Here is a 13,286-nt window from a genome sequence, read left to right as displayed (position 1 = left end):
ATATATATATATATATATATATATATATATATATATATATGCCAACTTTTTAAAAATAAATCCATCGCACATAAACCATAACAATTTTCACATGAAGAGAATACATATTCTAATATATGAAATAAGATAAAAATTCTAATTATTTATGATAAATTACCCTAATACAAAGTATGGAACATGATAGTCCCAAAAAGATATAGAACCATAACTTCGGCAAAATGCCCTAGAGTCTCAATTCTCACTCGAACAACTGAGGAAAATAAAGTCGAACTTGCAAAATTACAGTAGAAAACTAGAGATTACAGGAAGAGGGGAAGAGCGGAAGGATTTTCTCTTCCGACGAGAAAAACGGATTAACAGTGGAAAAAATAAAAAACAGATTGCCGGTGGGTTAGAGAATCGGATTTAGGATTGGAAACAGGAAAAAAGAGAGAGGGTGGAAGACAAAGGGGTATTTTTGTCTCAAAAGTAAAGCTGGTTAAATATCGGCTAGACTGGTTGTTATAGAACTGGCCGACAGAGACTAAAAATTATAGTCTGGTCCAAGGATGGATCAACTATTAATTTTTCCTATATAATAACATAGAATTATTTAGTTGCTAGTATCAATATACTATAATTAATATATGGTTTCCCCGTGCATGCAATTGGAAAGTTTCTCTCACCACCGCAACTTCTTACATCATGGCAAACCCCACTGGGAAACCCGTTCCCTTCCTCTCTCCATTGTTGTTGTTGCTGCTTGAACTAGTGTTGCCGTCGAGCACCATAACCAAGAAAGTCATGAAATTAATAGTTAGTCCGCTGCCCCTATACCCTCACCATCGCAACTTGCATTCCTTTTGAACAAGATTAGCCTTTCCCACTGTTGAAACAATTACTGCAGTTCTGTATATCTTGTACATCTAACCAAGCATGCCACCCCTTGTGGTCTTCACAGTTCACCCTAATCAATAAGAACATAATTAAAGCCAAAATATTTTTTACTCTAGAACACAAGTCCTTGCTCTTAAGGATAATATCAACCGTACATTTCATGGTTCTTAATTTCAAGTACAATGAGGTTTACCGGTCTTGTGCTCCACATCCAGGCCTTTGATGGTAAAAGGCCGCAACGATGATGATGATGATGATGATATTCATGACAAGATAGAAGACAGTTTGAGGTCAGGGATGTATGAGAAGGTTTAAAGATAAGAGATGTTCATTTTTTTTTTTGTTTCTCTCTTTTTTACAAGAATTTAGTTTTAGTTTTAATTTCATTTGTTCATATACAAGTACAGAAAAATGGCGAGGGAAAGAGATTCAAGACCCAGAGTTATCAAAGATTCCTGCAACCGTCATCTTTACACGTGTATTCTATTCATCCCCTCCATATTGGCATAGAAGCTGACCGTGAAATCCCATGTCCTCGAAGGAGTGAAAGAGCTGGAGACGAGGGTTCAGACACTGAGGACCGGAGAAGAGGTGCTTCAGCACTGCTATAGTTAGAATGTCCATTACGAATTGTAGAGTGATTGCTGATGATGTCAGTAGTAGTTGTGGTAGATGATGGTTGCAACTCAATATTTATGTAAGAGTTAACAGAGGGATCCATAAGCAGCTCCTCGTCTTCTTCAATAGAGCACACCGTACTTGTTTCTGTATGAATTGTTGAATCACCAATGCCGCACCGGTGCTTCCTCCTCTTCCTTGCTTCCTTTCCCCATCCATGGATAGTCTCCCTGATTCTTTGCGGAATAAGTGCAGCTTTATAGTTTGAACCCATCTGGTTTGCAAAATGAAACTAGTCAGTAAAAAGAACTTGACCATATGGAAAATTCCAGCAATTCTCTCATCAAGACGATGGACAAGCACAAACAGTAAAAAGGAGTAGAAACTCAAATTGCTGTGTATTGAAATAAATCAAACATCTGGAAGATTCCACAGATATCTCTAGTTGAAATATCAACAAAGTAATGGCGGTAAAGAAATGAATATGTACGATGATTATCCCGTAAATAAGTATATACATATCTTATTCATGACCTATAATTAGTTAATCTTGCAAGAAATGTATAGAATCGGCTATTAAAATTGGATGGATAAAGCAGATATACAGGGCTTAAAGTTTTATGCATACATGAATATATTTATCAGGACTTGTTTATTTTATAGGCAGTTCTTGTTAGAGTCAGTACAGGCAGTTCATTGACGAGCGATAGCACCAGCAATGAATGTGAGATGAATGTGAAGAACTGCCAGATCTGTAATTTAATATGAGTACCTTGCCATTTCATGCAAAGCCAAACTACATACTCTCAACCGTTCCAATATTTTATCATGACATTCTCATCATACCATGATTCCTATCATTTTCCAAAACATCCCAGCATTTTGCTTTGCAATTCACACCCCTTTATTTGTTACCAAAAATGGAAATTTAAAAGTTTTGTGATTATACTGATTCAGCCGTCAGCGTTCTCATACAAATTCGTTTAACAGCTAAAGCAGTTAATGACCAGAACTGAAAAATTAACAAGCACTTTATGATTTAATACCTGTGTGACCAATCCATAGAGGGGCAGTGTGCTATAACTGCAGAGGAACTGCCCAGCAAACCTGAACAGAAAAAGAGCTTTAGCCAGTGATAAAATCAATCATCCGAGAACTTTGGATTACTTGTTGAAGATTTCACATCAAACCGATTTCAACTATTATAAAATATTAATATTACTGCTTTCAGCAATAGCGTACCCCAAGATAAGGCGTGCATAGACCAGAAAATGGTTCCTGATGAAGCAGGAATTATATCCAAATTGCCACTGTCCATAAATAAGATAACACAATCAGCTTCATGCAGACATAAGCTCCAATGTAGGCAGTGTGCAAAATCAAGCTTGTCATGTTATCTGTCCCAACAAGAGTTCTAAAACCAGCTATCTATATGGAGTAGTCAATGAGGTATAACATATTCCAAGTGGAAGCATCTGATGTGTTGGAAGAAAAAAAATGAAGAGAGGGCCAAGAAATGTACCCAAAACCAGAAGAATGAAGCCAACTCAAAGGCATTCTGCAGACATGAACAATTCAAAAACAATTTTTTTAAGTAATACTGTCTACTTCGCATTTGCATGTCAAAAGGCTGGAAGAGATGACTTCCACGTATAATAACCTTTTCAAGTGCAAAGAAAAACTAACCTGGAAAAGAATGAAATGGATTAGAGATAATAAGAGTTCTGGCTTCTTAAACCAGAAAAGATCATCTCGAGGTTTTAATCTAGCCCCAAATCCACTCAAGCCAGCATTCTCCAATGCCAGGGTTGCAATGACATGCTGTAACTTTGCACCAACCAGAAGTACAATCTGCACAAGCAGACAGGTATATATCAGAATCGTGCATTAAATTTGAAATTCTGCTTAATCAATAGATAGAAAACACTGCAATCCAGTACTCACAGTGACAGGAATGATGGCTATCCAGAAATAAAGATTAACTCCTGCAATGTGAGTGGTTTTTGTCACAATAAGCAACCACAAAACTAAGGTGAGTGCCAAAATGAAATTGAGCTTTCAAAAAGTAAAAAAAAAAAGAAGAAAAAACATTTTTCTTTATATTTGGAGATTATGAACCTCGTGGCACCAGAGAAGGAAAAAATGTTCGGCAAAATGTGTCATAAGTAGAACACAACTAACCCTTTACATTGAATAACATGAAAGCAACAACGAAACCCCAAAGTGGTGCACTGCAAGAGCAAGAAAATAAGGAGGAAAAAAACAAATTATTAATTGACAATTGGTAGTTTATGAAGGAAGCTGATAATTCAATACAATACTGAAACAATGTATTTGACTTTCTACACATGATTCCAAGTTTTGTTAGAGACGACCAATTAAAAAAAGATCAACAAGAAATATACTGATTAAAAAAAACAACTAGCCAGGAAAGAATATGTGCAAAACTTAATGGATCCAGGTCCCAAAATCATGCGTGAACAATCGAGAAATATGTCTATAATTTTAATGATCCTAGTCCAAAGTCAGCTAAATCAACTGTTAATCAGGATCTGAAATGTAATAATTTATCTTTTCTTTTTTACAAAAGTATAAACTGGCTGGCAGAATATTTAGATCATTCTCAGTTCAATGATGTAAAAGTTACTACTCTCAAGGATACCTCACACTCAAAATGGTCAAGTGCCATTTTGCAAAATTTACAATTTATTCATGGAAGAAAGATGAAGAATACCCAATATCCAGATTGGCTGTGGCTCTAATGGAAATGTTGGATGATTTTCAGAGGTAAACATAAAAAATTAAAGAAACTACAGATCCAATTATATGAATATGTGTTTTATGTGAACATCAATAGATGTACAAGAAAAGGTACTCAGACCAATTTTGTGTGAAATTGTAATATCTCAATAACTTATGACCTACCTCACACCAACGATCCTCTTAAACTCTTCTTCCATGGAGCGTATCATATAGCTATGAAAATCATATCTTGATGTAAGATGGTGGTTCTGCCATAAACAAATAAAGTATACTTTTAATATAGAAGATTAGACTTCAACAAGCCAAGCCCATCTTTAATATAGAAGATGGTGGTTCTGCCATAAGCAAATAAAGTATACATTTAATATAGAAGATTAGACTTGAACAAGCCAAGCTCATCCTTATCAGAAATGATGAAAGCTTCCATTTTCAGGATATGTGATATAAAGCTCTCTAGGCCAACTAACCAGGAGACTTGCCAAAGCATAATAAAATCTTGAAGCTTTTCTTCTCTTTTTCTATATTTTCTTTGGCTTATAATGGATATAGTTCAGTAAATGAATAGGGAAGAGATTTTCTATTACCTTAGCTGAAACAGTAAATATTTAAAAGGAATTACATGACCAAAAGTAACATCAAAGATTTCCAAATGAGCACATTATTACCAAAAGATATGCTTAAGTAGAAAGAAGCACATAATAAAATTTCACGGAGCAAAACTAAGAAATGTATAAGATATGCTTGAGTCCTATTCCAAGATTGGTGCAACCTCAATCTCAATCTCATGGAAAATAATTAAGGGAACAGCAGAGACCAGTTTGCCTTAGAAGCTTCTCTTTATTGTTAGAATAAAAAGAGCACGAGTATAGATAAAGTATTGAAAATCTGATATGCAAAATTTACTTCCTAAATGTACAGAAGACTATAAAACTGCCACCAAGCATCTTCACTAGTTAGAAGATGGCTTACCAATATAAAACCTCTACGGAGGGTAAGGTAGTCTGCTCGTACAACAGATTGTCCAAACTGGCGGAAAAAACAGGTCTGCACAGAAAACATGATAAATCAAACTCTCATTACCACTGTTACTTGCAAACAGTAAATTTGAAAGATAAACAATTTAAGCAACATTATGTGCCTAATATTTCTAAATTTGATTATTTTCTTCGGATCGATCTCTCTACTATATTACAGGACATTGTCTATGGCTTCTAAATCATCAAAGACTTTAAACTACCATCATGAACATAACTAAACCTACCATCCAAACGACAAAGTTATTTCTGCTCCAAGCACTTGACAAGTGAAACTTTACAAATGTTGACTGCCTTCTCATTGTCAATGTTCTGGTGATTTCTGTCAATACATAAACCAGAAGATAAAGATGATTGAAGAAAACAGAGGATTACAAAAATTGCTGCCAATGACCCTCCAAATTGTTTGTCTTCAGATGGAAGAAACAGAATTTTCCTAGTACTCCCAGGACATCAACTAGCAAAAAGCTCAAACAATGCCTTGATTACAAGAAAAATTCATTCAATTAGAAACTCCAGGCGATCGCCACTTGACAGTAGAAGCATTATGTCGAAGGAGATCTCCAAGAGCAAGTGAAAAAAGTAGCAGAATTGGTGGTTGAACCAGAGAACTGGCACAATATTCTGCGAGACAACCTTCCACCAACTGTAAGGCAACTAAACAATACTATCCATGCCATCCATATCAAAAGAAAATTTCCAAAGCACTCTTATGAGAATGGTAACCTCATTTCAGGCAATTTCAACCGGCCTGCAAGGTAGATATGGACTCTTGACCAAAAAAAAAAAATCAATGTGTCATGAAATAAATATGCATTTCATGATAAATAAATTATAATGTGATGCCAAAGCACCACACTTCCATTCTATGATCCCTGCACTTTGTAAGAGGGGGACTCAAATCAGAGGTAGACTTATTATTGTAGCAATTGCTTCTATAAGATCTGGCCATTTCTTCAAATGAGATAAACAGTCATTCTTAGTCCCAACAAAGAATGCTTGAAATAAAAGCTACAACCAATCAAAATGAGGACAAACTTCAGATAACTTTAATGGCTATTGCATCCACAAGAATTTTATCTAGTGAAAAAAGAACTTCAAGGATGGCGATTTGACACAGAAAGGTCCAATCAAGCATAGGGGGTGAGCATAGGGAAATACTCTCCAACTTTGTGCAATTTTTGGAGATATTTTAACCAAACATGATAATCTTAGATTTAGTGCCATGATGGAAGGTTTCACAAGGAAATCAAAATTACTTGAGAGAACAAATATGGACTCTTAGGTGGTGCCATTTGCAACAATATATTCTGACACATAAGCATGCAATATTTACAAGAGTTTTGCTTTCTTGACCGGAAACAGACTGTGACAAATGAAACGCATGTTTGTCAACCTACTTGCTGCAATAAGCATAAGGCCGAAGTAATATGCTAACACGTAATTAACTTCAACTAATTAAACTTTGTTCCAGCGTATGCCGAACCGGCCCGTACCGGTCCGGCCATCTACCGGTACGCCGGAGCCGTTGAAACCGGTACAGGCCGGTTCCTCGCCGGAGATGAAGAAGACGAGGAGAAAAAGAGAGAGCGCGGGGAAGAGAGGGAGGGAGCCCACCTTCGGCCGCCATCGGAGAGCCGCGGAGGGGCGTCGAAGGCCGGTGGGGGGCGGGTTGCCGACTTCACTTAAAAATTCCCAAATTAAAAAAATTGGGGATTTTTAAGTGAAGTCGGCAACCGATTTGCCGACTTCACTTAAAATTCCTAAATTAAAAAACGCGGCCGCGGCCTCCGCAGTGCCCCCGCGGGTTCCCCCGTCCCCCTCCGGGCTCCGCCGCCCCCCACCAGCCTCCGACGCCCCTCCGCGGCTCTCCGATGGCGGCCAAAGGTGGGCTCCCTCCCTCTCTTCCCCGCGTTCTCTCTGGTTCTCTTCTTCTTCCCCGGTTCCGGCAGGGAAGAGCTTCCCGGTTCGTACCGCCCGGAGCACGGTACGAACTGGCCCGTACCGGTCCGGTAGGCAACCGGTACGCCTACCGGACCCGATACGGCGGACCTTGCTTTGTTCTATACAATCATCAACGGACTCATATATACAGTTAATGCTTCATCTGTTCAAGGTGTTTGATATAGTTAGCAAGACAAGACTATGAAGGATAAACCTAAATAGAAATGTAACATATGCTGTTCCTTCCTCTTACTCAGATATGTTGTCTAGAATTAAAATCAAAAAAAAGGCTCAAGATAATGCTAGCTTGCCTGCTAATGTAGATTATTAGTATGTTATGGCTGTGCTTTTTGTGCTTGTTACATCAAGTCACCATCTGCTAACTGATTTATTGAAAGTATCATAAATTACATTTTGAATATTATGACAGTTTTTTATTTTGTTAGAAGACTCTATCGCCAGTATTTTGGACACCATTAAAAATACTTACCAGAATATGAATCATGCTGATCTCGATGAGCCTCTTCTTCCCATTTTCTCCATGTATGTATCTGAGAATAACATAGAACATACCACTTTAGGCCCCTATACAAGTATTGATCTGAAATTGTAAAAGATGGCTGCAACTATGAAAATGTTTTCTTATAAGGAGATACTAAGAGCACTTCACTATTGCTCAATAAAATGATGGTAGCATGGTTTCAAAATCATAAGCTTGGTAAGGATCCTACACTTAGTCACACATGTACCCTAGCGAATGATGGAAGCTGCATCCATCGAATCTCAAGCAAGAAAGGATTGAAAATCAGACAGAAGTATAGATGAGTAGTATACATGAAATTAGCAAGTTGTTGGTATGTAGTTACATGCCATAGCTTAAAACATCCAAAGTCCAGGGCAAAAGATTTTGAATTAAAATAGTAGAGAAATGAAGTAGCAGCAGCGGTTGCACTGCTGCAAATTCAGTTGGGAATAGCTGCAGCTGCATTGCAATGAAGATTTTCATGTTGCACGTATCTCGTTCCTTATGAAAGACCAGAATAAATTAATACTGAACCTAAGCTACCAACCAATTACCAATATTTGCTGAATTGACCCAAACTCCCATACCGAACTGAGCCGATGTGAAATCTGGATGGTTCGACTTATAAAAAGCCTCGTCCCTTCTTTCAGCTACTTCAACTGCTCTTGCTCTCTCTCTCTCTCCTCTCTTTGATATTAACCGATGCCGACCGATGCTGTTATTCTCGATCGATGCCATGGAGGCCCTCACCAACATCTCTAACCCCAATCGACAGTTAGGGGTTTGGGGCTTCTGGCTACCGCCACCGACAAGACAAGCCCCTCTCTTTCCCCCCTCCTCCTCCCTCCCTCTCCTTCTCCTTTTCCCCTCTCTCTGTAAGCCCCACATTCTCTCTCCCTCCCTCCCTCTCCCTCTCTCCCTCTCTCTCGCTTCCTTCGTCTCCTCCATTGCCCTCAAACAATGTCGAAGACAATGCCATCACCCTCAATCGATGCCAACACTTGCGCCTCTACCTCTGTACACTTCTCTCCCCTCCCCCTCCCTCTCCCTCTATCTCCCCTTCATCTTCTCTCTCTCCCCCCTCTGGTTTCCTCCTTCTAGGGTTAGGGTCAGGATTAGAGTTTCTTCCTCTCTCCTCTCCACTTCTCTTGATCTTTCATCTCTAGTACACCTTGGCTCAGTACGATACATATTGGTATTGTACCGAAACAATCGCCAGCCGGTACAAGCCTTGACACTAGTTTGGCAAACCTTGCCATCAATCATTCCACTACTACAAGATGCATAGCAAGACATACCGGTGAATGTTGCAAGACCGCAAGAGAAATAAATTGCAAAAAACACCAACAAGTGACAACTGAAAAAAGAGGGGGAAGAAAAGAAGAAAAAAATCGTTCAGTTCCCCCAAGTTAAGTTGGGTATGAAGATTGATACACATGTAAGTAAACTGTAATATCAAAAATATAAATTCATTTCTGCACATTTTCATCTTTGTGTGTAAAAATATGGGTGGTGAGATCATAAGGTTATAGAACCCCCACTAATCTTTAACAAGAATTTTGCTCATCCACAACCTAATCTAGAGTCTACTTTTTGAACATAGACATGCATAAGAATGAACATATTCATGTCATGAATTTGTAAACAAAGTCTCCTGTAATCATAGGATCATCTTTTTTTGACCTAGAGATGTAGACATTGGCCTGGTTGCCTTATCATAGAATCATCTTTCTCTGTGTACATCATTCTCTGGAGGCTCATGCCACCAACTACATGACTTATGAAGCTAGAGAATAGGATAAAAGGAAAAAGGAATGCTTGGTTTAGGAAATATAAAAGGAAATATATGTGGATAGAAAATGTATGCAAGTAATAGACAAAAAAACCTTTTTATCATCTGATTTAAAGATGCTACATTTTAGACTGCCAAATTTTGTTGAATGTGGTAATCAAAAAGACATCTTAATTGCAAACCTTAATAATAGCCAGCAACATTGTTAAGCAGCTGTAGGATACATGAGTTATGGCCATGACAAATATAAACCGGTGAAGCTGTTCCAGACCCTCATACGATACAAATGGCTCATGACCCTGCACAGTGGATTTTCTTTTTTAATTTTTGATATGTAATAAAGATGGCTCAAAAGCATGAGTAACCAAAATAATTGAAGCTTAGTGCCTGCAGGCTTCTAAGTAGAACAAATTCAAACCGTAACTATGAACGGTGATGTTTTTAATGACATAAGAAACAAACAAGTTATAGAATTTGATCTGTAACTGATAAGATCTTGATAATTTAATAGATTTAATCACGTGCCTCTGTACATGTCTTCTGATTGTCTTCAGACAGTGTCCTCTTAACTGAATGGTGAAGAACAAAGGCCATTAGTCTCCTGTGATATTGGGGTGAGTCATTCTCTGCATCTTTGGCATCCTTGACCTCATCTCTGGCGCATGGAGAAAAATTACCATCATAGAACTTTGAGTCAATGCAAATATTTGAAATTGTTCTTGAGGTGGCCGTCAGAAGCAGTGATATAAAGCCTAATAGCATTAGTTCTGCAGCACAGGAGATGAATGTGTCAGACAATAAAGCCTTGTGATAATAAGAAGAGCATGCACTAACTGGCAAATATGTAAGGGGCAGGGAGAATTGCAGCTTTATATAGTTGCAATTGTTTCTCGTTGATTAATTGAAGTGAATAAGATTCATTTGTCAGGAAACCTGAAGGATCCTCTGCTGAGTAAAAACTGCATACCTCCTTTCATTTTCTCCAATGCTTCAAAAAGTGGGTGCCTATGGGTTTTCCTCAACCACTATGAAAAAAAATGACACACCGTTAGCTTTTCCTTGAACAAAATGGAGGCGGCCTGGAGAAAATGATTTTCTAGTCCAATGCTATGATAGTAATAGGTTGAGAAAGCACCATCATTTAAGTGTACCTTAATTAAGGTATATTGCACTGGTGATTGGTCTTATAATTCAAATTAGAGGCAAAGAATAAACAAAATGATTGGTAGAACAAGATGGTTCTTTTCATCATAATTCAAATTAGCTAGCATGCCCATGTTGTATTGCAGTGATTTTGAGTTCTTCTAAATGAAAATATCCTTGGGCCATAAGGAAAGAAAATCTTGAAATCCAACATACCAAACCCCAGAAAATGTAATACATCACTGTAGCATTCTTACCTCTGATCCACTAAATAATAACTAAAGTAGAGAAGCCTAAACAATAACTAAGAAATACCAGAATGCGACTGTGAGACATTTATTCCGTAATAGAATGCAACATAAAAATGAGGAGGATGTATAATATCATGTAGAAACAGAATAATGTTTGAGCTATTCCTTGAAGTTAATTTTTTTTTTTGACTTTTTGGTGGAAAAAAAAAACCTCTATTGGGATAAACGAAAAAATAGAGCATCCCAAGTTTGGACCTAGCAAAAGAGAAAATTAGAAATTTTCTTCCAGGAAAATGTAATTTGAAACAAAATAAACAAGACAAAGAATCAGTTATACCATCATTTACTCCATCAGAACCAACAAATCCTGCGTTGTATTTGAAGATAAAAAATTTGAAAGATCTTTGGAAGAAAGAGATTTTCATAGATATTGCAACAGGTGAGGGGAAGAAATTCAAACCTGGGGAACAGAAAGACATCTCAGATCTTTGTTCTCAGATCAGGAAATCAAGATTGAGGAAGGTTATTCCAATAATTCAATTGTAAAGAGGAAAGAACTATTGTGAAAATCTAGCATTCTATAGTGAAAATCTAGCATTTTTTTGCAATAAAGCAGTGAGTTGAACCTTCAATTCCCCTCCTCAAAAAAAGGAAAAAATGAAAAGAAAAAAAAAGAGAGAAGGAAATCTAGCAACCAGCTCTTTTTCTGAAAGGAAAGGAGCATTACTTCAAATTCCATACCAACAGAAGCTACCTCACTTTTGGATGTAATAAAACTACTAACATACTCAAGTTGGTCTGGAACTTCAACACATCTGAACTACGCTGCTACGAGCGGTCAGGCATTGGGCTATTCCATACCTCTCCTCACCCTGTCCTGTTCTTGGCCAGACCAATGGAATCCCACTAATCATCAAGAGCACCAACGCAACTGAAGGCCGTCCAAGAAGAACCAAGTGACCTCTAGAAAAGCAAACCTTGAGGAACTACCAAAGAGATCTAAATTCCCCTACCATCCCATGAAGCAAAAACTCTGATTAAAAAAAAAAAAAAACACGTCCCAGAAGTAACATGTAAAGACATTTTCCCTGTTCCTATTTCAATAACCAAGGAAAATCCCACATAAAACATTAAAATTGCTGGAAAAACCATTAACCCAAGCATTTTTATTTTTTTTGGCTAGAATTAGCCCAAGCATTCAAGAAAGAAAAATTATCGAAGCAACAGAATAATTCACAAAGCAAGACTAGTGAACCACTTACATTGCTTAGGCGATGAATGGATCTTTCCACAAGCAAAGAAACTGCAACAAAGATTGTCAACACGGCGGCCACCGACCATGTGGGGGTCAGTGCCAGTGACCGCATTTCTTCAGATTGTTCCACCATTTAGATATCTAATTACTGTAGGGCCTCTTAGGCATTAAACAGCAGCTCTACAATACCAAGCAAGACTCAGTATCCCTCTTCTCCTTTTCCCCTCACTAGCCTCCTACCAAACTAGCTTAAGAAGGCCCTCTACCTTCTAATATCTCAAAAACCTAAAACCGCAGCTAAGAAAAAGAAAAGCATGCATCCAAAATCGCAACTTTTTGTTGAATTTTTCCCGCAAAATCACAACACTATTAGACGCCGCAGCTGAACCCACACCAAAAGTCGCAACTTTCACCTATTTTTACGGAAAATCATAAATATTAACAAATTCCCAGACAAAAAAAGCCCCTCCTACGGGAGAACTACAGGACGAACAAGAAGAGCCCAAAAACTCTTCTCTGAGACCGCCATTGCCCAAAAGAGCTCTCTCCGCGTCTCGACGAAGGACCACTGAAAAACCGCAGCCAAGACAATGGAGATCCCAAGAACTCAACTTGGGCTCACACCAGGTCTCACTCTCTAGGACAAGGAGTCGACGACAAAAAGAAAGTCATTATAATTTAGTATTTGCCAAAGGTGCCTCTGGGATTCGCATGGCAGGAGTGTCCCTGGGTTATTATAATTTAATTTGGGCAGTATTCAACTTCCATGAGAAAAAGCCTTGCCGACCCAAATGATCCTAGATCACGGCAGAAGTCAGATGTGGTCTGAATCTTGTTTGCTGTCTCAAGGTCTTCAGGTATCATTAATTAAATCTTATTGTTAACTCTAGCTTTGCAAAATCCAAATTTGCAGCCTGGAGCCAGAGATACTGAGGGTCTAGGCCACCAACTTGCATTGCTAAGATACAGCTGCATCGCATGTTAATAACCATTGTAGAATGTTTGGATAATGTCGTTATATATGTGGTGGACAAAGCAATCCATGGATAATGGATTAATTAGAGCATTTTGTCTTGTCTCGCAATAA

General features: G+C 38.1%; 1 protein-coding gene across 1 annotated transcript; it reads right to left on the bottom strand.

The window, feature by feature from the left end:
- Positions 1-1,178: 1,178 nt before the first annotated feature.
- On the bottom strand, positions 1,179-12,906 carry LOC103721861 (MLO-like protein 14). The gene is made up of 15 exons (XM_088712617.2): positions 12,207-12,906; positions 10,518-10,575; positions 10,076-10,317; positions 9,733-9,849; positions 7,726-7,786; positions 5,519-5,613; positions 5,227-5,301; positions 4,420-4,505; positions 3,676-3,725; positions 3,439-3,479; positions 3,181-3,345; positions 3,017-3,052; positions 2,737-2,804; positions 2,541-2,601; positions 1,179-1,768 (listed from the first exon to the last, which is right to left on the bottom strand). Exons 1-15 carry the CDS (start codon positions 12,330-12,332, stop codon positions 1,364-1,366), a joined length of 1,686 nt encoding a protein of 561 aa, XP_088568743.2. The 5' UTR covers positions 12,333-12,906; the 3' UTR covers positions 1,179-1,363.
- Between the last annotated feature and the right edge of the window lie 380 nt (positions 12,907-13,286).

This window comes from Phoenix dactylifera, chromosome 16 (assembly GCF_051530095.1).
Source record: "Phoenix dactylifera cultivar Ajwa chromosome 16, Ajwa_hap1_PhDact_Kaust_v1.1, whole genome shotgun sequence".
Taxonomy (NCBI): Eukaryota; Viridiplantae; Streptophyta; class Magnoliopsida; order Arecales; family Arecaceae; genus Phoenix; species Phoenix dactylifera.
The sequence above is the reverse complement of the archived record's forward strand: the minus strand, read 5'-3'. Positions and strand labels throughout refer to the sequence as shown.